The 27,426-nt window shown below is 39.6% G+C and overlaps 1 protein-coding gene across 4 annotated transcripts in view; it reads right to left on the bottom strand.

Moving 5' to 3' along the window:
* The window catches only part of COL4A6 (collagen type IV alpha 6 chain), a 126,991-nt gene that overhangs the window by 23,926 nt on the left and 75,639 nt on the right, over positions 1-27,426 (bottom strand). Inside the window, exons 1-17 of one of the 4 annotated variants that reach the window (XM_088173273.1) lie at positions 22,173-22,260; positions 19,403-19,537; positions 18,215-18,259; positions 12,543-12,659; positions 11,711-11,779; positions 10,802-10,837; positions 10,300-10,362; positions 9,617-9,652; positions 9,441-9,482; positions 7,820-7,912; positions 6,739-6,792; positions 5,299-5,358; positions 4,810-4,854; positions 3,771-3,824; positions 2,404-2,473; positions 1,562-1,672; positions 610-759 (exon numbers count right to left, since the gene is read on the bottom strand). In XM_088173273.1, the coding sequence (XP_088029399.1) occupies positions 610-759; positions 1,562-1,672; positions 2,404-2,473; positions 3,771-3,824; positions 4,810-4,854; positions 5,299-5,358; positions 6,739-6,792; positions 7,820-7,912; positions 9,441-9,482; positions 9,617-9,652; positions 10,300-10,362; positions 10,802-10,837; positions 11,711-11,779; positions 12,543-12,659; positions 18,215-18,259; positions 19,403-19,441 (1,084 nt within the window). In that variant the 5' untranslated portion in view covers positions 19,442-19,537; positions 22,173-22,260. Of the gene's footprint in view, positions 1-609; positions 760-1,561; positions 1,673-2,403; positions 2,474-3,770; positions 3,825-4,809; positions 4,855-5,298; positions 5,359-6,738; positions 6,793-7,819; positions 7,913-8,486; positions 8,764-9,440; positions 9,483-9,616; positions 9,653-9,744; positions 9,799-10,299; positions 10,363-10,801; positions 10,838-11,710; positions 11,780-12,542; positions 12,660-18,214; positions 18,260-19,402; positions 19,538-22,172; positions 22,261-27,426 lie in introns of those variants that run through there. The other 3 variants (XM_088173272.1, XM_088173274.1, XM_088173275.1) reach the window with 3 other exon arrangements.

Consider the following 27,426-nt stretch of genomic DNA (forward strand, 5'->3'; position numbering starts at 1 on the left):
CCCTGTCCCAAAGGGTCAGCTCTCAAAAACACCAGCTTATGGCAGAATGGTAAAACAAAGTTTCATAAATTCAACCGTGATAAAGCTGTAATACTCAATTTCTGATGAAAACAAAATAATGCATAATTAATTTAATCAGGACACTCATACAAATGAACATGTGAAAACAAAATCCCATTTCCTTAGGTCTGGAAACTGTGTCTTCAGGCATCCTATCTGACTCCTGATACCCAAACTACTTGCTCACAAGACAGACATTTACCTCAGTTGTTCATAAGGTCATGGTCTGTTCTTTACCTAAGCAAACAGGAGACTAGCCTGGACCTTCAAAGTCCTTTGTGTCATAAATTGTGTCTACACAACTTTGTGTTTCAGTCTCTCAGGCTACCATGCTTAACAATAATTAGGTCCATTGTCTTACTTTATAGGAGTGTCTATTGATATATATATATATAAATTTGTAAGCTACAATCACAATGAGGTGTCAGTCAAGCATTAACAATTTTCAGATTAATAATTCTTGCTGAAAAATAACTAAATACATAAATGATTATTTATCCTATTTCACTTTGAATCCAATACAAAAATAGTTGTAAAAATACTACATACGTGGTGAACCAGGCAATCCTGGTGCTCCTGGCAGACCCGGTAAGCCACCTCTGCCAGGAGGGCCTGGTATTCCAATCGTTGCTCTTCCTGGCTCTCCCACTTCACCCTTGACTCCTGGAATACCTGGAGACCCTCCAGGGCCCATTCCATCTAGACAATAACAAAACAATGAGCAGCTCTCCAGCAGCAAACACACTGAAGTATTTTTAATATTAAGATAATTACTATTGTACCCTGAACTGCAATCATGTTAGGACAGAACAATTCATAATTTTACACCAAGGAAAAAGTACTAATTGGAGGGACCAACTGGCTCTCATTTACACCCTGCTTTGGTCATCCAAAAAACTTCAGAGCACTGTGATCAATCAGACAATTAACTATGAAAGACTGAGGGGGGTTTATTTTCTGATTTTCTTAGTTGTTCCTAGTCTCTGGATTATTGCAGGCCAGAATTTCCCAGATGACATTTAAGTAAAACAAAAACTTTTGAGTGAGATCTCAGATGGGACAAATAGGTTGCACCCCTAGTGGGTTTATCAAGCCAATCAGTTAGCCCTTTACTATAAATATAAAAAGTCATTAAAAATTTAAAAAAAAATCATTATCATTTAAAAGGTAGGAAAAGTTATTCCAATCAACACATTCAGAATGGAAATCAAACCACAGCCTCCTGTGTACACTGCCACATCAAATACTGACACATGAAGACTTAGCTGAGCTGTAATAATTGTGGCGCTAATTCTGCTCCCATCCAAGTCAACACAATTGGCTTCCCTATGTCTCATCCCTGCCTCTTATTTCTCATACAGCAGCCTGCAAATCAGCCAGCTGAAGGAGCAGGGAGAGGCTTGCTCCAATACTTTCACCATCTCCAGGCCACTATTCAGAAACTTCTCCACAAAACCCACAGCAAACAGCCTGCCAAGAGTACTGGGAGCAGTTGCTTTACCTCTCTCCAGGCCTGGAAACCCTGGAGCCCCTGGAAGGCCAGGTAAACCAATGATCCCTTCATCTCCTGGAGGACCAGGTATTCCCACGTTTCCAGGGTCACCTGGGGCACCTATTAGAGAAAGAGGAAAACAAGGAAGAAAATCTCATCCAAATTTCTGCTGAAATACTCTTCAGTCAATTACTGTAGTGGCCACTGATCTCACAGATAGCAAAAGCTGCCAAGCTGTGAGCAGGAAGCCTGTTAGTCAAAGTTAATAATATTGGGGAAAATTCCTCCTGAGCTGTTACAGAGATTGTTTCAAACTTGACTATATATATGAAGGAAAAAGGAGACCATGCAATTTGTCCCCTACCTTTATGGATTCAGAGACTGTTCCCATTCAGGCTTCAGTCATCTGTGGCATTAATGAAGCTAATTTTTCTCAACAATATTCTTACCACATTGGACAACAAATAACAGTAGAATGACATTTAGAGGACCCTTTACCACACAGCACCAGGAATTAATTTTTCCTTGGTACACTGAAGACAGATTGAAGTGTTTCTACAGAGCAGACAAGCACTTGCCTGTGCTTATGCACAGTCTCTCCCAGGCAAGACATTTCATTCTGCCTTGAAATACATCATTCTGCAATATGGGGATGGATGGCTTTCTTTAAATTCTGAAGTTATAAACAAAGGACTAAATATATATGTAGTCAAACAATACAAATAAAGAAAAAAATAACAAGGGAAGGATTAGACTCAATATACAATGTGGGGAAGTGGTAAAATATAGTAAGAAAGTTGGATCGGAAGAAGTGCTTTAGATGAGTTCCAAAACAAAATGGAAATGTGTACCTGAAATGACTACACCTTCCCTGTCAATAATGACAGGTGGACCTGGGGGACCAATGTCACCTAATTCACCCTGTAAAGAAAACAGATAAGCACCACATTCAGATAGGTGATGGAGAGGAGGCTGCTTGTCAGGAAGCAGACTGTATTATGGTATGTGACCATTCACTGAGTAACCATAATTTGTCTTGCTGAAGAATTCACTTTTTTCTGCTATTCATAATCATCTGCTGTCTTGACTTACATTGTTCCTGTCTGATGAAACTGATGGCTGCTTCAATTAAGATGGCTGCTACTATCCAGCTATCCTCTGAAGGTCTCCAATTACCTCAATAGGAAGCACAGACATGTATACACAATGTGTACTGGAGACCAGTTATGTCAGCACACTGACCAATGGTAAATAATCAGGTAGATAATATCTGTTCACTTCATGGTAAAAGTTGCTTTGACCTATCTTATTTTCAAAAGCTTTCATCACTGCAGCTATCTGTTGCCTTGGAATACTGAATTTCAAAAATAGAAGCTTACAGAAAAATTGATTCCTTCATAAAATCATCCAGATAGAACAAGCAAGTTGTGACAAACTGCAGTGTCATTCCCTCATCTCACTGACACTCTCAAAGACTATCAGATCCTCCTTGACATCGCAAGCACAAAATTTTACTGTTGTCCAAATTGCCATCATATTTATCATATAAACACCATGCAGTGAGCCAAGGCAGTGCACACTTTGTTGCTTCTTCCAGTAATACTTCTCTGTACAGAAACGTCTAATACTACTTCTTCCATGTACTCTGCACAGAAAATCCCTTCAGTACTTGCATTTCACAAGTCTGCAATCTTGGTGGCAGATCTGTGTTTTCACAGCAAACTACTACCCCATCATTTTCCACTCAGTTTCCAGCTGTCTGACTGCCCAAATTATAAGATACCCACAAAATGTCTGCTATGCGTCACCTCTGTCTAGTACAAGAAATTGAACACATTCTCAGGCTTGTCCATACTTGTTGATGTGTGATCCCAGACTTCAGATAGCCTTGGCAACTATCTTAACATTCACTTACTTCCACCTAATCTTGCCTCAACAGTCCAATAAATTTGGTGTAAGGATTAAGGAGATGAGAAAGGCTACACCTACAGTACTAAGTCATGAAGTTCAATGATTAGAACTGAAAAATTATTAAAATACCCAAGTGTTCATGGCTCAGCAACCACTCATTTTATGCTTAACGATAAAGTGAACGAGGAACTGAAACATACTGAAAATGACAGTGATATAAGGGCAAACAGGAGATTTGATTGGAGCAATGATAGTAATTTATTCATGCAATTACCTTAAAAAAAAAAATATTCTAGTGAGAAGTTACCTTCATGCCTTCAACTCCATCCAGTCCTGGATAGCCTGGAACACCCGGATGGCCCTGCAAAATCCCAGGGAACAATGATACACGGTGAGACAGTACATGGCATTATCTTTTAGCTAAAACATCTGCAGAGCGTGGACTCAAACCACAAACTAAATTCTATGGGAGTCAGCCTGCCTGGGACAGTGAATCAGCCAAATTTCACCAAAAAAGAACCAGGTTCAACCCCTGGGAAACATTTGTTTAACTTAGGATGAATCTAAATGTTCTTCCCACAGTCCTTAGTGCTCTTATGTTAAGTGGTCCAAGTTCTATTCCCCTATTGGTTACTCATTCACCCTATATGGTTATAAATCCAGAAAGTTCTCCCCCCAAGTGTATATATTGTCACTCCTCCCTTGTTTCTGGTCCTCGGAGTTTGTCCCCATACAGCGTGTGGTTTCTGGCCATTGTCCCTGTTTAATTTTCCATTAAAGTTCTTTAGTTTTTGGCCAGCTCTGTTGTTCCTGCTCCTTTATTTTTGCCATTTAAACCCTCAATACCTTGAACCCAAGAGTTTTGTTGCAGAGTTTTTGTCCTACCACACATTTGAAGAAGAATTAAAGAGAAAAGTCCTCAAGTAATCAAGCATCAATTTCTCAGCACTCACAAAATACCAGAGCTCCTTCTGGCCTCCCTGTGCTGTGAAGATGGTGAGAATTCACGAGCAGGAGGAAGGTGTGCAAATCAGGAGAACACTAGGAGTTCTCACAGAACTGTAGAAATGCTTGCAAAATGAAGAGTCTAAAACATTCTTTTCCTTGTCCCACACATTTTGCCCCCATTGTTTTCCCCTTCTAAAAATTTATTGGCACCAAAACATTTAAAGTAACACTGGGAGATGCAGGATCTACTGTTTTTTGTGGACTTTCTACTTAGCTTAAGTATTTAAATAAGGCAGGTATATTTATCCGTCAGAGAACCTGAAGCCACAATATAAGGAAGTCAGTAGATCTTAAAGGCTTCTGTGACTAAGTACAGTAAAAAATAAAAGAAATTTCACCTTTCTTCCTGGGATTCCTTCAGATCCATCAAGTCCCAAAAGACCCTAGAACAGTAAAGACAGTAACTTTTAGAAGCTCCATCTCAGTTTGATGAGGCTTCAAATATCTCAGCATCAAATAATTAAAATTTTCAAAAGGAGAAGCTACCACTGCTTTTCTTATGTCACAATTAATACCAATTACAATATAAAGAATTTAACAAAATAACTGATAAAAGCAGGCTTATCCTATTTAACCATTGTTTTTCTAATTGGCAGTTCAAGTTAAGGAAGTCATGGGGTCTCAACTTACTAGGAACTTAGGTGTTATAATCACAAATAAATCTTAGTGTGTTTAAGACTTTTTATCAATTTATTCTGTACACAAAGAACAGAATGTCTTTGTCTTCCTGTTGCATAGATATCACTGCAGGGAATGCATCTGTTGATGAAAGGCCCACTTCACGTGTTTGAGAACAGGTATTTAAAGTCTTTTTTGAAGTTACCTACCCTGCCACCCGGTAAGCCAGGCACACCTTTTTCTCCTTTTTCTCCAGCGCCTCCAAAGCCCTGAGAAAAAATGTCAACATTTAATCTCTGTGATCTGTTTGGAATTGAACAACATATCCCCAAGTAAAGACAACATAAACCCATTTACTTATGCATACAGTACAACAGCAAGACAAAAGGAACATACTGTTTCTGCTGGGACTACTTTGTACCAGGAAGAAAAACTTCTATCAATCAGACCTGGCAGTATCTGCAGTACAGTACCTGCTTTATTCCCCAAGACTTCCATCCATTTAAACAATGGCACATATTTCAGTACCAACTGTAAGTGTTCGTGTGTTATAGGCAGCAAAGACTTGCCAATGCTACTCTGTATTCTATTCTACTTTGAGAAATTATTTAAAGTCTCATTTCTTAACAGCAGCAGCTCAAGGGAATGCTCAAAGCATGCTTTTCCCTTCCAAAGCCCAAGAATGACACAAAACTAGTATTTTCACACTCAACATTTGGAAATCTCAGCAAGAAGCATCAAATTCAGAGATAGAACACTAGGATTTAATTTCAGGAAGAGTTACAGTAGTTAAGCAATTTCCAGGATTCAATCTTAAAATACCTTACAGTTGTGGTTAAGGTTGTACATATGTTCAATTTCAGCAGCTTCAACAGGTCTCTTATGATGCATAAAGCTAAATATGCACATAATGGAACATGTCCAGAAAGGCTAATAACAAATTGTGCTTCATGAACAGGTTTTTCTTGCACATATTTCTCCTAAGATCATCTGTACACAGAAGAAACTGGCAAACAATGTATCTTATTAGCCAGAAGTTCCCAAAAGTATTTATTCCCTAAACTTATTGGAACAACCCCTGTTTACAAAAAGTTTTAAGCTCGGAAATACCTCTCTGGAATTCAGGAGTAAACGGTTTTTCTTAATTCATATAGAGATGATGCAACACCAGGCTGAGTTGATGAGCACTCATATTAAATAGCCCATTTTAACAGGGTGTATACGGATAGAAAGAAAGATCTGCATGGCTCTGCAGCTTTAAAGTAAAACAACAAAATACATGCTTAGATATAATAAAAGGAAAAAAAATAGGATTTTTAAAAATGTCTATGGGACAAGGAACACTGCCATCAAGTGGCCATGCCACGGGTAGAACTCTGAGCAAGTCTGCGAACAGCAGGCTGCAAGTACTGAAATCTGGGCAGATTTGTAAGTCTGTACTAGGACAGCATTATATTCTTTGTATCTACAGAACAAAAAACTATCAGATTACAGTTACACTCTTCAAAAAGTCTTGTGAACATTTTTATCAGATTTTCAAAGTTCTTTGGTGCCTAGAAACTCCTGTAGAGGTCTTGTGAGCTATTCGGAGGTTACTGAACGGTCTAACCTCTATTAGGTACATGTTAAAAACACTCCTTTGTCCTTACCGGGATGCCAGGCAATCCTTGGTCTCCAGGAAATCCTTGAGGACCTTGCTCACCCTAGCAAGGGGAAAGAGATAAACACAATAATCACTGTGCCTGTGGAAGCAAGACCTTCCCCTATCCACCTGCCACACACCTGACACCTAAAGTAAAGCTTTGTAATTTGTTTGTCAGCGAGTGCACTGGGTTTGTGTCACCATGTGTCAGATCAGAGGCTCTCAGCCCAGTGCTAGTGCATCCTCTGGCCACTTCCCACGGCTTCAAATACCACTGCCTGGGAACTGCTGCTCTAGTGTCCACAACTACTACAAGTCAAACTACAGGCATTTCATATCATCATCTAGGAGACTGCAACATGCACAGTGCTTCATGAAAGCAGCAAAAGAACACATGATGAGACAGCAATGTTTTCACAACTTTATTTACAAACTCCAGAGTGAGCCCAAAGGAATGGGGTTTGTTTGAGCCTTACCTCACACTAATGTAAATCGACCAAATGCAACAATCTCTCTCATGACTTTACACAGGGGCTCAGGCAAGGTCAGACTGGGCTCCCAAACCAGCCTGTATAAGTCCCAGATTAATTCAATATGCCTAAATTTCATGTGTCTAGAGAATCGTTAACTCAAGGACCACACAGCTTTCATAAAAACACTGATGACCTAAATATATATCTCAGTAATAACAATGCAAAGGTCACAAAATCGGATTATTTCAGAGTAGTGTGCACTAAGGCAAAAGATCTGGAGATTCCATTTATTTTTCTAAATTGATTTTTTTGCTTCAGCTGACACAATTTCACGGGTCCAACAAAAACAAACTACAGTTCACTTATTTTTAGGATTAATGACAAAAAACCTTTAAATAGCTTCCAGATTTCGTCTTCTGAGAGATGTGTATTCACTAGTGGTCCACAATGCCCTGAACTATGAATATATTTATTCAATAATCATTTGACAGAATAAACTGGTACAGAAAATTATTTTCATTTGGAAATATAACAGCTCTCACTGTTCAATAATTTGGTTCATTTTGAATGAAAGAGCATGGAGAAGGAGAGTGCATGTAAACTGATTTTACAGACCTTTTCTCCTTGCTTCCCCTTTGGAAATCCCATGAATTCCAGTATTCCAGTGGATGGTGGGGGACCTGGGGGCCCAGGCAGCCCTACATCACCCTGTAGACAAAAGAGGAAGATATTAGCATAGCAGACCATGCTTTGATTTTCTATTGAAATGGCCTACAGATCAGAAGAAAAAACACTTAAGTTATATCTCAGGTATATAAATCTGTGCACCTGAATGCTGCCATGGAACTCTGGTTATGGGAATTAAAAAATCAGATGGAAAATCAGGGTGAAAAAAATGCATGTTTCCAAAGCCTTGTGGATAATAAAACATGACAAGAAATAAAGAAAGGGCTCAGCTATTGAACCAACACGAAAACATTTCAGAAAAACTTTGGGGAGAAATATGAAATAAAAGAAGAGAATGAACAATTAGAATTGTGGAAGGAGAATCAATCAGCAGAATCAAGTCTTCGACTGAGAACTTGAAGCCCTATTTTTGCCTGTGTAAATTCTGACACAGACTGCAAGACACTCATTTAGGATAGTGAGACTATAAATTCATACCAGTTGACCCAAATAATGTAATGAAAGTCAGGAAGAATGAAGTCATTGGAATAACTCAATTCAAGAGGTGATGGTCCAAAGAAACTGAAAAATGGAGATTCAAAATATGTCTAATGACCTCAGGTCTTGATAACCATGAAAACACTGCACTGACTTGAGATTTCCCCTTCTTCTTTGTCTTGGGTTGCAATGCAGGATGTAACCAAAAGTATGTATTCTATCACCATATGTTGAAACCAGGTGGGACTGTGATCCTTATCTCCAGGGGAGGTATCTTCTCTGAATGAGCCATCTGTTAAAACCAGGTGAGGCATTGTTCTTTATCTTTTCCACAACCCATCCTTCCTCCAGGGAGATATCTTCTGTTAATGGGTCATTGAGTCCCACTGCATGACTGATAAGATTACATCATCCCATTGTGAGATGCTCCACCCAGGGGGAGGAGCCAAGCATTTCCTACCTAGATAAAAAATGACATTTGGAACATCAGAGCAGCTTTTTCCACTGGATTCCCAGAGGATAAATCATCACTGGACCTTTGGAGGAAAACTGCACCCTTCTGCAGGACCACTGCTTCAACAGAACGACATCTGTCACTCCAGGAGGACTGCAGCCACCACTTAATTGGACTGCTACCAGTACCCTGACTAACGGGGCATCAGGTTGTATTCTAGCTCTGTCAGTGTTTTGGTTTTTTGTATTACTGTATTTTTATTTTAATTTTCCTAGTAAAGAACTATCATTCTCATTCCCATATCTTTGCCCGAGAGCTTATTAATTTCAAAATTATAATAATTTGGATGGAGAGGGTTTGCATTTTCCATTTCAAGAGAGGCTCCTGAGCAGACACCTGTCTTTCAAACCAAGACATTCCTCTTCACTCAGAAAAGGCTCCCATCCTTTTTAGTGTACCAACAAATAAGGAAGCAGCAAGATTCTTTAGTATTTAAACTGCCAGTCAGTCAAAGAGAAGAAAATGCTGGAATCTAGCCACTTCCTAGAGGATCAAGCTATGATGGAACTCTGGAGCATTGTTTAATACTCTTTCCATATTAAAACAAGCTTCACTTACCTTTTCTCCTTTCTCTCCTTGAAAGCCTAATCCCATGTTACCCTAAGAGAGAAAAAATCATTAATGGATGAATGAATAATAAAACAACAGGAAACAACACCATCCCTATCATCTGAGCCCACAGCACTGTTAAACACCAAAAAATTAAAAAGAAAACAGGAAAGGTAGCTACTTACTTTTGGACCTGGTGGCCCAGGGGGACCCACTGGACCCTAAATGTAAACGAGATCAAGATTTTATTCCTTTTGACTTAATTAGGATGCAAATAATTGGAGCAAAGCTGGGCTCTACAGTGGTACCTGACCTTTCTTGCCTCCAAAGCAAAAGCAAGACACATGCCCTCCAGTCTTCAGATCTCTAATAGCACACCTTTTCAGAAACATCGTCAATTAAGAGAAAACTTCAACTTAAACCAAACAAAAAAGTAGTTTGGTTTTACCTTTGCCCAATAGAAATTTTCTTGCAGGATCTTGAAAAAGCAACTCTTCAACATAGCTTATGACAACAAAGGCTCCAAACATCAGAGATCAGCCTATTACCCCCAAGCCCTGAGATGAGAAAGTACTCAGAACAGTGTAACAAGGTGTCTGCAGAGAGCACTGCAGAGCTCTGCTGAAGCCCTCAGTCCTGTTTGCTGCTCTGGATTCTCCAGAGAGAAATTTTTGCTCTTGTGATCAGATTAAACTACCCAAGACAGAGCATCCTATGCTAGAAGTCAGCTGTTCTCAGTCTTTTCAGATGCACAGGCTGTCTTGCTCATTGTCATGACACAAATACAAGGGAAAGGGGAGGGAAAACTGCCAACAGTTTGAACTGTTCCATCAACAAGTAAAACAGCACAACAGCAGAGGTCTCATACCTGCAAACCTGGTAATCCTATGGGCCCTGCAGGACCTATTGGACCTGGAAAACCTTTTGGGCCCTGTAAAAATAACAGAGGACAAATAGAGACAAATAGAAACAAATAGGACAACAGAGACAAATAGACAATGTGTAGCATTTACTCCATCATACCATACCGAAAGTGAGTCCCAGGGAATAATAAGTAATATCCTCTAGTTAAGTAAGCCAATTTAAATATTTAAATAAAGCAATTTATTTCATATGATTAGTCACAGAGTTCAATAGTAGAAGGGAGTTTGATTTGAAAAAGGAATAATGAAATAAGCAATAGGAAAAATTAGACTTCATCCACCATAATGTGGATCCACTCATACCCTTACAAATCTAGAACTGCTACTGGTGTCACACATGTAAATATACTTCCCATCAATTTGAAAAGGATCCTTGAGAACCAATACCTGAAAATGTACCTACTTAATATTGTTTAAAATCATTATGCTCCAAATTAAATAACTTACAAGAACTCCATCCAGTCCAGGAAGACCATTTTCACCCTAAAAATCATAAATGCATATATAAAAATTACACAACATTATTGCTACGAACTATAAGGAACATCAAGTTTTGTATAAATAGAAATATTTGCTATCACTTAATATAAGATCAAGTATAAATGGGAAAATATCTTGAAATCTGTGCTTCCATATATGAATTGGGTAATGGAGACCTCTAGAGAAATTAGAACCATTTTATTTATGAGTAACAAGAGAAAATAAAGTGGCATAAAAAATAATAACTACAAAACCACCGAAAATACACTATAAAAACTCATACTATATGACTGCTATAAAATTTGCAAAAGCATGTGATCATAATATGAAATTACCTTAATTTATCATAAATACAGAAGTAAATTAATAAAGACCTATTTTAATTTTATGAACTTATAAGGGTATATAATGTGGATAGAATTTTAGAAGAGTTCCTAATTTTAACCTGTAAAGCCAGTGTGAGAGGCCTTACATCACAGAGTGAAGTTTTTAATATTTTCAATATTTAATGAAGCATGTATGTAAACTGAGAATGTGACTGATAAATTTCTAGTACCTTCCAGTACAAGAAACAATGAGAGGAAGCTGGAATCTCACAGTAGAAGTGGTAACATGCACTGAACAGTAACAGGATGAGCAATGTCCCAGCATCCCAGTATGGGATGAACAAAATCTCTTCAAAGACCAAGCAATTCCAGGTTCTGAGGGTATTCTGTGCTGTCATTAATGAAGTTATTACAAGGCTTTTTCCACAGCTCTGCACTCACTCAGGACTGATACCACAAGCAACTAAACCTGCAGTATCAGCCCTGCAGCCCGTGGGACATTAAAGAGTTTAGTGTACTGCATTTTCTCCTGTGTGATGACAAGTCTTACCTTCATTCCTTTAAGACTCCCTTGAGCAAAAACAGGTTCTCCTTTAAGGCCTTTTGGGCCAGGACGACCCTGATTAAAAAGAAAAATAAAAGCAAAAAAAAAATTTCTTCAATAAAATACTGCTTTCATTTTGAAAGAATATCTAATTAGTGTAATGAACAAGACAAACTCCTGGCTCCCACTTTTTAACTGTAAAAGTACCACCTCTGCTTCTTTAGAGAAGCTGTGCTATTATGAGAAGTAAAGACTTCCTGCAGCTTTAGAAAAACAGGGTTCTACAAACATTTTCTCTGGTATCTTACTGTTCATACTAGATTTCCCTTTCATTTTAGGCCTTTGACAACCAACGTGAACCTGTTTGATATGGTATAACTCCTCTGTTCAAATACACATCAATGTCTTTTAGAGGAACCTTGGCAGGCTTGAGGGATGGGCCCATGTAAACCTCAAGTGCAGGACACTGCAACTGAGTTGGGGCAATCCCAACCATAGATTCAGTCTGGGCAATGAATGGATTTAAAGCAGCCCCGGAGAAGGACTTGGGGGTACTTGTAGCTGAAAAATTGTCAGTGTGAGTTCACAGCCAAGACAGCCACACATATCCTGGGCTGCATCCAAAGCAGTGATGGCAGCAGGTGAGGGAAAGGATATTATCCACAGAATCTTCATTTTATTCTCGGAGTGGATAAGAAAATTGAGCTCTAACAATTCTAATAAACTCAAGATTCTTTGGGTTCTTCCTAAGTACTTGGCAGTTACTTCTCCAACAATGCCACAAAAAGCAAATCCTGTTTTAGTGACTACAGAACACCATATTTGAGTTGGGACATACAGGCAGTCCAGGCAGGCCAGGAAATCCATCTGGTCCAGAAATGCCATGACTCCCAGTGGTACCATTGCAGCCATCTAGGCCAGCCAGGCCTCTAGGTCCAGACTGCCCAGGGTGACCCTGTGTAAAGGGAAAGAGAGAGAATAACCAACGGGATCCATTATTTTGTTAGTAATATTGTTGTCACCATAAAATTGATGTCTTCCTTCCAAACGGTAACACAAACAAAAAGAATTGCACAAATCCCAGCCAAGTTCAATGTATGGCAGAGTGCAACAGAACAAGCTTCTTTAGCCAGCTTTGTTTATCCTCCCTAGAGGTTAAGTCCTAGAACATTGGCTGCATTCATCTGATTCACCTTTTTCTCCAAGGGATAGTTTTCTGAAGTACAGAACTTGTGCATGAGTAGGTCCCAAAAGGGCAGTACTCATCTCACAGCAGTGTGAACCATATGGAATGTAACAGTGTCAAGCAGCACGCAAGGGTGCACCTGACACCAGGAATGGAGGCTGCTCATGTGAAAGAAAGTGCAGAGGCAGACTCAAAAATACTGAGCATTTATAATTCCAATCTGCTTTGAGTTTCAGTGACTTCTCTTCCTCTCCGGTGAGGATTCTTTCTTTTAATAGATCAACAGATGTTAAAGCTCCATTATCAGACCATTCAAGTAGAACAGCTCTATTTGTTATATTAAATATAAGGCCTGAGGCAAAGCAACTGGGAGAAAGATACAATTAAACTAACAACATTTTTTAAAAGTATTTGCAATGGTCAATTATTAATCAAGCAGAGCAAAATACAATGGCAGCTAATTCTGATTTCACATGTCTTTTGTCCTGGTATAGCTCTGCTAATTTGGCTGGAGTTTACTCAGCATGGTACTAGTGCAAAGGAGATCAAAGTTTGCAACTTCAGGTAGTTTTACTTCAGTGCCATATGAGTATTTGAGTGCAGAAGGCAGAAAAGCCTTCTGTCAGTCACAATGCCCAAGTGTCAGGCAGTGTCAGGCAGCTCCTTATTCTATACTGCTTTTCCTATAAATGTGTCCTGTGGCACTCAAAAACATTGTTTTAAGGCAAGAAGAAAAATTAAACTTATGGGGATAGTATTGGTAACTTGACAGTTCTCTCCCCCCTCTGTACACAGTGATCTTGACTCATCCCAAAAGTAGTTTTGTTTGATCCCAAAGATCTGTCCTTAAGATATGGCACTAAGCAAGTTATGGCTCACATTAGGAAAGTAAAAAAAACAAAACATGGATAAAATGGAGATAAAGCAGAACATTAACAATCCTTCATGCCTGACACTTTAAGTAAACACATTTGCAACACTAAAGGTCTTCCTAGTCCAAGCCAATAGCATATTCTGTGATGAAACTCAACGAGAATTTTGCAGTAATGTAAAGTCTTTTATCTAAGGATTTTTAAATACCTTGAAAAAATGTGGGAATGCTATAATCTTAATTTTATAGATGGGAAGCTTGGGACACACAGTAGTAGAGTGATTTTCTCAAGGATGCAGAACAACTTAGGCCATAGTTGTGTAAATACTCGAGCTGATCTCAGCTGCTGCCAGGAAGGCTATTCCACATTGCAGCTTACTCACAAGTACCTCCTCCCTGTGCTGGCAGAATAGGAAACAAACACAGCAGAGAAATAACTGTTCTGTTTCTTAATGGGGTTAATTTTCAGTCAGATAAAGTCCTTGGTCCAGTTCATCTGGCAACTGCATTGAGATTTGTGCCAACAAAATCGAGAGAGATCTGGTCTGCTTTCTGTCAGTCAACACGGTACAAACTGAATCAATGTCAAGTGTGTCTCAACCGAACGATTAAGGCAGCTCACCCAGGTAAATATAAATTTGAGATTTAACAAGGAAAGGAATGAAGTAATCCTAAAGCATTGCCATCAGAGACCACTGCATTAACAGTACTAGTTGCTCTGATGGTTAGTCTGCTTGTCAAAATAACCACATGTAGTGTGCAAGCAGGGACTTGCCAGGCCCTGGTAAAGCAACTGGAGTAGGCTGAAGCAGCAATTTATTGCCACTTACATTTTTCTCTTAGAAATTACTTAGTTAATTTGATCCATGCAGGATGTCATAGCCAAGAGCATCAAGTCTCTGACAGGACAGGCAGTGACTGCAGAGTCAGAGGCCAGAGTTGTCAGGGTCTACCATGTTTTTCATTTTGTTTACAGTATCAACAAAACCAGGAGCTATGTGGGGCAGGTGCACACGTATCTGGTTACATCACAAGGTAACCAGCTGCAAGGTTTAGTGAAGCTTAAAGGGCCAACATCTGCCCTCAGCGTGAGACAACAGGGAGCCAAGCTGCTCCAGCTTTCATGCTGGCCGAGAGCCAGCTTGTGGCATGCAGCTGCCGGGTGAGCCATGTCCTGGGAAACACTTTGGGTGAGATCTCCTATCTCTCAGACCAAGACAGCCTGTAAGAGGCCCAGAGGACTTTGGTATCCTCTTAAAATGTGAGTAGGGCTCACAGAGAGAGGACATAAAATATGCTGATCACAGTGATTTCTTATGTGTGCTAAATAAATCTGCGCCCCGACACTTAATCCCATGGCATCCATGTGTGTCATTCTGTGCCAAAGCATGACACACACATTCTATGTCTTCTGCTTTAGGAAAACAATCCACAGGATTTCCCACTTTAAAGCTAATCTGCAAACAGAATTCATAATATTTCGTTTTAAGACCCTTATCTGAGGAAATATTGAACACCCACAGCTGACTTTCTTGAGAGTTGCTAAGTCCTGCCTTAAAAGAACCTTTTTCCCAGGGGTTTAAAATACTGATTGAAAGAGCTGGTTTTACCTGGAAAAGTAGTTTAATTGCTCTCACCTCCTCTAATTCCTGTTTTGGCAGATGTGCCAATTGAACACAAGCATCTCCATTGACTAAGAAAGAAGACTTTCACAGACTTTCACAGACTTATATGTATCAGGATGATTAGTTTACAGATCTGAGTTAAAACACAGGCTGGAGAGATGCTTGTGCTCTCTGTACTCACAAAAGGAGGCATTTGGCGTGAGAGAGATAAGGAAACTTGAACTTGTTATCTTGGGCCCTCTTTTATCTGACTCTTGCTTGTACACTGACACTTTGATTCCAAGGGGCCTCTTTTCTAAATCAGCAGTGAAAAGGAAATCCCAACAGGAGAGCTCCACGAAAATTAAAAAGAGAGAAACAAATGCAATTAAGGATGAATACAAAACTAATTGACTAAACAGTTTAATGGGCTGCTAAGGCAAGTGGCCTTTCTACAGACATCACCAAGTGCTTGCATTTACTCTAGGAAGGTCACAAAACTGCCTCTTCATATACTCTGGCTATATGGCACAGACAAGGGTTCACTTATCATAAAAATATTTCCTTCTGGAACTCCTTGGATAGTTCATGAAAAGCTATATACATCTCCCAGCTTCAGTTTCAGCCGTTGCCAGAGGTCTCCTTGAATCTTGTCCTATAGGAAAAAATAAACTTCCCAAGTAGGGCAAAGGATTTGAGGGCTTCTACTATAGCATGACATGAAAGTCTAGCAATAAACACATGTAGCTGCTGTATTTACTAGGTTAAAGGGATTAGTCAGGCCAGCTGCAACAACATAATTTACTTGCCACCAGCGTTCCCCAAGGGAATTCTGTGGAATACCACTTGCCTTATGATCAACAGTGGGATTACCCTCTGAATAACGGCCTTGCCCATGGCCATGACTAAACTACACCTGCCCACACTAACATACCTGCATACTACAAAGAATCTCTCTTCACTGGATGTGCAGATACAGCAATATATTTTTACTTCTCCCATCTTTCTCACACACACATGCTCTCTCCTCTGCCTTTCACACATCCATTCGAAGTGCCTATATTTGTATACATTTCAAAAAAATCTAAGTTGCTCCCTAACCTGAAATGTAATCACAAAAGTAAAAATATTTACACAAGCAGTGGCAGTTGCTATTTTCACCCTACAATGAAAGCATTTATCTCAGTGGTTATAATGTAAACAGTATGAACAAGTTTCCATTTCCCCTTTTTCTGCCCTGCAGTTGTGGCAGAGAAGACCCACAGTGCTGAGCACTTTGCTATTCATGACCAGAAAATCTGCTTCTTTCCCATTCACCCACCTCCAGAATGTTGCAAAGCAGAGTATATCTGCATATGCTGGAGGCTTTGAATCCTCCCATCTGCCTCCCCTGCTCTCTCCCTGGAATGCCTGTCACTGCCAACTGCTGTATCTCTGCCTCCCCTCATTGTTGGGAATCCCCTTTCTCCAGAGCCTCATCTGAAAAAATATCCTGAGAACAGCATGTTCCCACAGTGTGTTCAGTTAAATTAAGTATTATGAGAACAGCTTGTGGTCTTCAGACCTGAACAGTTGGCTGGTGGTAAAAGAAAAAAAAATAGCAGCAAGGGAGTAGAGCAAGAGAGAAAACAGGCAAGGATGAACAGAGGGGGACTAAAGGACAAGGGCCAGGAAGGAATTGGAATCAAACAAGCTCATTTACAAGGCCAACTGTGCATTTTCAGCGAATCTATTACAACAATTCAATTTTTGATATGAAGTAAGAAAACAGCTCAATTGTTGGAGCTCCTGGTCATCTGAGAAAGCAAGGAAGATGAGAAAGAGTATGAGCATAGTCTAAACGGACAATGACACATAGGATAGAAAAATGTCATCAAGAAAATAAAAATTATTCTAATATCAGAAGGAGAAAGCAGGATGAGTCAAATAGTGTAGAAAGAACAAGAAAGCTTGAGGCAACTTCTAAAGCTGATCCAGCTAAAGTACCCCTGAGATACAGCAAGATACCTTTGCAAAAATCACTGGAGAAACCAAGCAAAAGAAAGCTGGCAAAAACACTATAGGCACATGATTTTTTGTAAACTGCCTATAGAATGTAAAGTTCTAAAGAATGAAAGAAACAAAAAGTTCCTGATGGTCAGGGAAAGTGGTTACCTACCTGTCACCTGATCTAAACCAGGACTAGAACCTAGAAGAGAATTAAGGGTTATCTGGAGGGCCTCAGTTCTTATCACTGTTTTCATTCATGTCACAGCAAAAGATGATTGAGGGAGGCCTGATAACGGCTATCATATAAAAGAAAGCTACTACAAAGTAAAAGTGAACAATCTCTCTGTGTCCCTGATCAGCAACATGAGCACTAAGAGCTTTAAACTGCAGAAAGAAAGACTGAAGTTAGGCATTAGCAAAGCTTTTCTAATAGAGAAGTTAGTCTTCATCATCACAAGGTTTTAAGAACTGGCTAGGAAACACATGCTAAAAAGGGCTTGAAGTACAGCTCATCATGCCTGTTTGACTCCCTGAGGTCCCTTTCAATTCTGCAAGTCTATGATTTTATGATTTAGTGTTTTTTAGGCAGTGCTGAGGGAACATGGTGCAGAAAGAAGAGCTAATCATGCAAACGATCCCCATGTAACTCAGGCTCACTTTCTGATATGTATCAAATTCCTATTCTCTTATAAAACAGCATGGAATCACCAGGTAGATTAACAAACACTGCCATTTTCCTCCAGATAGAAGCAAGCAATTGCAAGGTACACTTTGCATGTGCTAGGACAATCTAATAATGTTCAGGTGCTTTTAGCTGTGATTACCATTCTGGTGATTTATATTTACATATGCAAACTTACTGGGATCCCGTTGATGCCCTGAAATCCTGGAACTCCCATTGGACCCTGAAGAAAAAGAATACACATTATATTTCACTTCATTGGTCTGTCTATTTCAGTTACCTGTGAGATATTTTTCACTCCAAGACTTTCAGTCTTGGACTTCTGTCTTCAAAACCAAAAGGAGCTAACTATCTCATGCAGATTTTCTCTGACCACAGGGGTGAGTGAATATAGGAACTGAACATCTGAGCTTGACTGGATGCCAAATGAGTGTTTCAGGAATGTTTTAATCAGGCAATTTAAAGTAAAAATATAATCTCCTACTGCACATCTGGGGAAAACAAGATGCCAGGAAAATAAACAATCTGCTATAAATGTAACCCTTGTCTTTCCAAGAATTGCAACAAAACTTACATATTTTTCTGTCTATACTAGGATAGGATCCCCAGAGATAAGCAGACCACTGCATTAACTTCAGACTGCCCAAGCTGAAAGTAATTACCACACCTTGCTCTGCTCTGAATAGTAGCAAAACAGAATGTGTAAGCAGGGTACCCAGCCTAAACTGTTCTTGCTTTGGAAAGGTAAAATATATTTCTCCCACAAGGGATGAAGAGAGAGAATCTTATGGCACGTTGGTATTGCATATGTACCATTTCACGAGATAGAAACAGTTCTGGAGTAAATGGATTTTTTTCAGTGAAAAGAAATTGTTTCCAATCTTGCACATTGCATTCATTGACACATACAGCTTATGGGATACTCCATTTATTATGATGTCGTTTATTGTATTCTTTTTGTTAGAAATAACTTTGCACCTGCAAAACTGAACTGCAAATCTTGTTTAGTACCCATTCTTTTTCTTTCTAGACACCAACTCAGGATCTTCTACACAGGAACCAGCACCATGTCTCCCTGGAAAGAGTGTGAATAATAGCCATCTACCCCTGCCCGTGTGAAGTGACAGACTACTTGGGACAGCAACACTCATTTGGCTGTAGCTACCAGGATGGCTATACTGTTCAGTAGCTTTAGCATCTGTATTCTCATTCAAAAACAAATGCAAACAATTCTCTAAGGATACTGTTGAAATGCCAATATATCTTTATCCCTGGACATATAGCCCAAGATTATTTTTATTCACTCAAAAATATATACAAGGCCATAGAACTATCGCAGGGACAGAAAAGTCACTGTTGAGCCTACCTTGTCACCTTTCTGTCCAGCTGGTCCAGGAGGGCCCATTGCTCCTCTCTCACCTTTTGCTCCAGGCAAACCTTCTGGGCCAGTAAATCCAGGTGCTCCTATTGGTCCTTGAAGCCCAATCAGTCCTGGTCGACCCTAATATACATTAAAAACAAGTCAATGCATCATGTCCACAAGCTCCTTTGTAATTACTCTTTCCAATTCAACTTTTAATGCAATTTGATACCTCTCTGGGTACTTAGGACATCCTAAAGTTTTCCCTGTCCATTCTCAGACAAAGACTGTCCAAAACTGCACACAGGATTCAAGATGGGGCCACACCAGCACAGAGTAGAGAAGTACAACCACCTCCCTAAACTGGCTGGCGATGTGCTGAATCATTAAGGTTGGAAAATTCCTCCAAGATCAAGTCCAACCTTTGACCGAATACCACCATGCACACTAAACCATATTGCCAAGTGCCATATCTGTTCATTTTTTAACAATTCCAGGCACGGTGACTTCACTATGTTCCAGTTCTTAACCACTCTTGCAGTGAAGAAATTTTTTCTAATATCCAACCTGAGTCTCGCCTGGCCCAACTTGAGGCCATTTTTCCTTGTACAATCGCTTTCTGCCTAGAAGAAGCTGATCCCCACCTCACCACAACCTCCTTTCAGAAAGACATGAAGTCCCCACTGAGCCTCCTTTTCTCCAGGCTAAACAAGCCCAGCTCCATCAGCCTCTTCTCATCAGACTTGTGCTTCCAGACCGTACAGCTGCTTTGCTGCCCTTCTCTGGACACGCTCCAGCACCTCAGTATCCGTGATTACAGTAAGAAATCCCCCTTTACCTGCAAGATCCCAAGCGCAGGAAGGAGCAGCGCGCTCGGCGGGCTCCCGCGGGTGCCGTGCCGGGCGCTGCCGGCAGGGGGCGAGGCCGCTCCCCTGCGCGGGCGATGCCCCCGAGGGCCCAGCACCGCCCCGCGCTAACGCGTTTACACTCCGCTCCCGGGGCGTGCTGAGAGAGCATCAAAGAGACCAGGCTCAGGCCCCAAAGTACCAGCAGAAAATGCAGTTTATGCCTATGCTTTCTACTGGCAAGACAGCGGATTACACAAAGTTACCCCCGTAAAGAATCAAGATTTACAGTAAAGTAGAATGGAGGAGGAAGATTAAAACCCCTACACCTTAATAATTCCACCACACAATTTCTCCTCCTTTTAATTCTCTTGTCCATGGAAGTGTGTATCCCTTCTACTTCCCTAACGCAGTAAAACAGCAGAAGGAATGCAGCTCCCTGCTGCAAGTGTTTTAATAATCCCAGCTGGAGACATACAAAGCCCTGACTCATGGCTTGGCAGGTAAAAGACTTTATTGTTAATTTAAAAATGCATTCTTGCACGTTTAAAATCAAGCAAAGTGAAACAAACTGTACATGATTTTAAAAATTCTTTTTCCAGGATCATTTTTAGTACCTATTCAGGCTAAAATATTTTTTCCTGTATTCTATGTGTCTTCACTGTTGGAGCAGTTTTCTTTTAACTGCAACAATTCTCCCACATCACTTTTTTCTGTTGTGATTTTTTCATCCTGGCCTTTTAACTGAGGTCAAGTGTATGTTTGATATTTCATATCTTTTCTGTCTAGACACTGCCCATAGTGTGCACTTCCAGAACCACAGACTCACATCTGAAAAAGCTTTTATGTTGATTATTTTTAGCTTTCTTCACTCTAATTATCAATGGAATCCTTTATATTGGAAACTATATAATCAGAACATTAATCCCCACATCTTCAGTGGTCCTTGGCAACCATATACAACAAGAAACGTTAAAAATCACGTGCTTTGCTCTCACTTTAAAAAGTTAAAGCTGAAACTGAATTTCCCATAATCACAAGCAATTCAGAGGCTTTCAGGCAACAATTCACTTGCAAAGCATGGATGGTGAATTATTTACCCCAAGGCACCACAGCAGTGCTGAGGCATAACCTAAAAATGGGCACATTACAGTAACTTACAGTCTTACCTCTCACAAAAGAAACGGCATCCAAGAGCCCACCAGGTTTGTAGAGAAAACACACTGTGAATTTCTCTTTTGTTTGAATTGCTAATACTTCTGTGTTCCATTAGCTTGATTGCCTGGTTAATGACAGTGTTTCACAATGTCTGGAACTGATGGGAATTAACATTTTAGGAGGCTTTTGTTTTGCTCTGCTGCAGGTGGCTCTGAGAAAAATATCTAGACTGGAGAGTAAAGACCAGCAACTACATCTTCTGCTTGTGTTTGAATGAGCAACTCTCTGACAGAAGAATTAAGTATGTTCTCTGTGATTTCAAGGTCCACAGCTAAATAACTCTCTCCTGCATTAGTGCCCTACAAGAAAGATTTTAACAGCACTTGAAGATTTTGTCTAGTGCCTTGGAATGTCACTAAAGCATAAGGACACAGTAAAGTGCTTCTAATCTCTCTGATAATGTGATTATGCCATGATAATCAGGCTCTCGAGAATTCTCACTGTTTCTTTTGAAGTCTGTGTGGATGGAAATAATGTTTTTTATGCTGAAACAAAGGATTTGCCTTCACTGCTAAAAAAGCAGTATTTTTCGTCACTCAGCAGCACTCCCATGAACTGTTTCAAGATTAGAGCATTATAAAGAGCAAGCACGGTCGGTCGGATGCAGGAGCAATTCGAGGATAAGAGCACAATGAAGATTCAGGTTTTACCATAAGGTAAACTTACAGAGCTCAATGCCAGGTGGAACTTCTTTCTGACCTCAATGCACTTACCTAGTCTTTTACTGTGCTTTAGCACCAGGAGTGCTTTTACTTATCCAAAGGGTAAAAAGAATAAACATCTCTCAGCAGTGAGGACAAGCTGAAATATGAAATTAGGATTACATCAAACAAAAACTACAACGAATCAACAGAGCTCCCAATTTTTAATCTTTAATATTCAACATATATTACACAATAGCCTGCAGAAAAGCCATTAGCAATTAATGCAAGTGGTATCATTTTGGTTTCCCAGATGTATGACAATCGTTTTAAAAAGAGGAAAATTATAGAATGCTAGTAACATCAATAACAAAATCAATGAAATTACCATGACTTGTGAATGTTCTCTCAAATGCCCACTAGAATTTCATATATTTGAAATCTATGACCCGTATTCACAAACATATTTGTGCACTAGGCTTTTACAATGCAGCAGCATTGTAAAAATAAATGAGATGCCTGTCTGTAATGAATATGATGCTGGTAAAAATAGTAGGGTTTTTTATATACCTAGGCATTTTCATAGATAATTTTGGATTCTGACTAAGTTTGTGTCACAAGTTCTGCACGAATCATATGCATCTCTGTTACACACATATCAATTATGTGTGTAAAAACCACACCATTACAAATACACAGCTGGCTCAGACATTCAGGTTTCCATTCTCAATGTGTAGTAAGCAAGAGCAAAAAATGCCCTGAAAAGGAACTTCCCATTGCTTCTCAGTCACCACACTGCAGAAGGCAGTGAAACCAAACAGCCTGAAAGTGTAATTTGATGGCAGTGTCTTTCAAGATGGAAAAGGTTCTGTAACATGTCCCTTCTTCCTTATACCCTTTTAAATTCATCTGCATCCCAGGGTGTCATGAGGAAAGGCTTGTACAATGGCTAATGATGGGGCCTCTGCTGCTGCACAATCCAACACATCACAGTTTCTCTATTGTCCCTACCCCTTTTGCTAAATCTAATACCCCACATAAATTTTCGCCCACTGAAGCAGAGCTGCTACACATTGCAGATTCCAAACATTCTTTTATTTCTCATTGCCTCTGTGAGCTTGAAGAATAAAGCGTAAATCTATTTGATTTGTCGCTGTGTAAAGGAACACATGTGGAAGTGGTATGGCACCACTGGATATGTCCCTTATTTCCGGGACAAAAAAAAAAAGCAAGTACATATTTACTTGGGAACTAACTAACTGTCGAATACCAACTCAGTTATTGATCACCATAAAGAACACTGGAACCCACTAAGATAAATCTAGCAGCTCTGGTAACTAAGTAGGAAATGCTACTGATCAGGAAGGGCAGAACTGATTCCAATTTTTGTTAGTAAATTTGTAGACTGCCATATTTCAAGCAGCACAGCACTATTCATTTTCTAAGCAAAAAAAAGGTCCTGTGTATGAAAAGAGCAACTGAATTTAAATATGCTCATGACTTCTGAAATTAACGTGTGGTTTCTTCTCTACGAGAATTCAGTGACCATATTTTTTAAGAGTCTTATTCACATTGTCTATTCCTTCAGCAATTATCTTCCCCATAAAACATATTTTTTGACACAAAAAGATTGTTAGTGAAATATTTATTCATGAGCAAATGCTTTGTAGCTTGAAGCATCTTTTGCTTGTTTGATTACATAAAGGTGAACCAAACAGCCAACCATTAACTCATTACATTATGGCCCTAAACATGCATATTCTCATATACTGCATACTCTAAAGCCTGAAACTTTTAAGATCTGTGTACCCGATTCCTGTTGGGCAGGACAGCCTCTACAAGGGACTGATCCCTCAAGATGCTCTTTCACACACACAAATTGCATTTCCCATTCAAGCCAGAGACATTCTCTCTGATGAGTGACACCAGGTTACAAAAGTTGACCCAGGAATATCATAGAACTCAGATGAGGGGTCAGTCAGTGACTTACCAGTGCAAGGCAGCTGTGTCCACTGGGAGCAGCACAGCCTTGGGCCAACTTTCAACTTTCTACCTCTATTTCCTCCCTTCTCCTTTTTGGTCTGCCCTGCCTTCACAGCAAGATTCCCACAGCACTGGTTCTCTCTTGCTAGATAGACAGTGAGTAGCACAACAGAGTCCTGCTCTCAACTGGGGCCCCACTGTTCTACTGTAATAATAATAATTACTGATGAAAACCGTTCACTGTTTTCCTAAATAACAGGTCAGGTATCCAGTGCCCTGCTCACATTCCAAAGTAAGTAATTATTCTCCCTACTGAAAAACGCTTTGTACTTTTAAAGAAAATTATTCAGTTGTTCTTCTAAAAACTATAGGGAAGTTCCAAGTTAAAAATGGCTCCTTTATTTCTGTCATATAATTCACTGTTCCTCTACAAAGCTTTTTACCTACACAGCATGAGAAGAATACAAAGAACTATATGTGCACACAGAAATAATGGACCAGAAAAAAATCCTGTGCAGCAATCTTGCTTCATTCAGCATCCTCCCAAAAATGCCATTGTTTGGGTATTTTTCTGTTTTGTTCTCTGTTTAAGAAAGGATATTAGGGTGATAATGTGGTTTTTTTCATTTAATTTTAACAAAAGAGACAATTTTTTTCATGTATGACGTAAAATTCTTTAGTATCACAAAGCCTTTCAGAAGTTTTCTGTTTATGCAAAGCAGCCTTTAGCATGCTCACACTGCTGACTGTCAAGGCTGCTCTGGTCATCTCAGGACCAATCTTTTAATGTAGTAATGAGCAACTGCTGGCTGGGTCTCACAACAATTTTAAATTTTAGTTCATGTGATAAACTCCATTTTCAAAAAATAGTTCTGTTATTTCCACAAAGCCTGACTAGACATGACTGCAAATAGAAAATCTAGGTAATGTGTATGTGTATGTATGTATATATGTGTGTATATATATATATATATATATATATATATATATATATATATATATATATATATATATATATATATATATATATATATATATATATATATATATAGTTTTGCACCCTATTTTTTAACTGCTTAAAAAATTATTGAAATTGGATTCCACTAACCATTTGATGAATCCCATAATTCAGTAACAAAGTTGCAATGGATGTTGCATCGTGTTATTTTACTGCTGTTTTTCTTTGTTAGATGGTTTGTTCCGTTGTTTGTACCCCCCCCTTGTTGTAGTTCAGTTGCCCTAATTCCCGCCTTTCCCAAGGCAACCGTAGTCCCAACCCACCTTCCAGACTGTTCCCTGTCCTTCTCCCTAATCCCCTCCCAGGCCTATGCCAATCCCTCCTAGCCCCTCCTATCCTTCCAGTATCTTCTGTATCAGTCATCCCCTTCCTAGCGCATGATTTGATGTTACATGTATTTCCCCGCCTATGTTTCCCCTATTGGTTGTATGTATAATCAGCCCTGCCTTATGTTACACCCCTAAGTTGTAGCGATTGGTTGTGTATTGTCCCCTCCCTTGTGGGAGGTCCCCTATTTAAGTTGCTGCACGCCTGTGTTCCCTGCCTTTTTGGGTTCCCTTCCTTAGTGGCCCAGTGTATGTCCCTGCTTCCCTAATAAAGCTTAGCCTGGAACCTGGAAAGGTCTATTCCTCATTCCTTTGCCTCCCCTCGGACGTGGACATTGCCGCACTAAGGGCAGAGCGCCCTGGCTGCACTCGGGCTTCAGAGCCGCTGGGACACAGCCCGCGCTCGGCGCTGCTCTCGCCTTCAGGGCTAGCTGGGCCAGTCACAGCACGGTGGTGAGGCGAGCCGCCTCAATTTACCACACTATCAATATACAACTGTATATGAACCCTAGACAATTTTTAAGAATACCTTTATTTTAATTGGATATTTAAATCTATGAAAAGTTTGATTTACAGTTAAAAGCTTTCATGAAACAGCCTGATCCAATCAATTCCACATATTTGCTACTTCTATTCAAAACACAAAAGAGACCTCATAGTTATCTTTTTCCCACCATGGACAATGCCAGAAGTGACTTAATATCAACGGAGAGTAATTACTCCATTTTATACTTCACAACTTTCCAAAGCAACTATGAAAAATGTATAAAAGTCAAAAAGCATGACTTTAACTTTGATTGCTTTTTTGCTTTGATGTTGTGAAATGTCCAAGCTAGATAAGAAAGAAGCTGCTGTGGAAAGGTTCCAGGCCACAGAGAGCACAGATAACATGAAAGCCTGTGAAAGCCCTTTGTGGGCTGTAACATCTGTGTGAGAGATGCACCACTGAGGCAACAGCCTTGCTGTGGTGAGCTCCAGACAGGAGGAGAGCCATGGGTAACACCCCACAATGATGAGCACTAGAGGAACAGAAAGATTTGAGTTATAGAGATTTTTTTAAATAAGGAATAAGCAGCAGAGTTTACAAAGCAGAGTAATGACATATTGTATTTCAATTAAACAAATAACCAATGCATGAAAATTATGAATTAAAGCTTATTTTTAAGGAGCTATATTATATATTTGAATTTAATTTACTTGCCTTTTCATCAGCAGCAGCTAAAATTATGCCTTTTCTAAGCAGGAAAAAAAGATTTGTAGAGACTAGATCCTGATGAATTGCATTGCAGGGTATCACCAGAACCAAGGTGATCACCCCTGAGTCCCCAACTTACCCACTGCTTGTTAAAGCCAATTGGTTGTGAGTCTCAGGTAATAGGTTGTTATCTGAGATTAAATTTTTGCTATTTGCCACAGCAAAAGCGGTTTTTTGCTTCCTTGACTGACATCTTTAGGGCCTTTTTGTGTTTTCACTTGGCAGTATAACCTTCATACACAAATGAAGACAGTTAATGTAGGCAACACATGAGACTAAAAGGCACACTTCTGAACGCATGCACATGTTTAAGCCTGAATTAGAGGCAGCTGAAGAAATGAAACATGAAGGAGGAGGTAAAATAGGCAGGAACTGCTGCTGCACCTCATGGAGCTCTGGCACTACATTACACTCATCATTCAAAAAAATAGGGCTTATACTGAAATATTAATTTAAGAAATGTTAACAAAAATGCTGAAGCAAGTGAGGTCTAACTGACTGACTGACTGGAATTTACTTATGAATTAAGCTTGCTTTTTTTTTTTTTTTTTTTTTTTTTTTTTTTTTTTTTTTTTTTTTAACAAAAGCGCATAGTACAGCCAAAGGTTTGAATGGTTTATGAGATTTTATGGTCTTTTGCAACCTCAGTTCATATTCTCTCCCTCAAGTCTTCACTGCCTAATCTCTAAAAAATGTTTTAGAAAGCCTTTACAGTTCCCCAACCTCTTCAAATAGGACAGCAGC

Source organism: Sturnus vulgaris, chromosome 14, assembly GCF_052056855.1.
Source record: "Sturnus vulgaris isolate bStuVul1 chromosome 14, bStuVul1.hap1, whole genome shotgun sequence".
NCBI lineage: Eukaryota > Metazoa > Chordata > Aves > Passeriformes > Sturnidae > Sturnus > Sturnus vulgaris.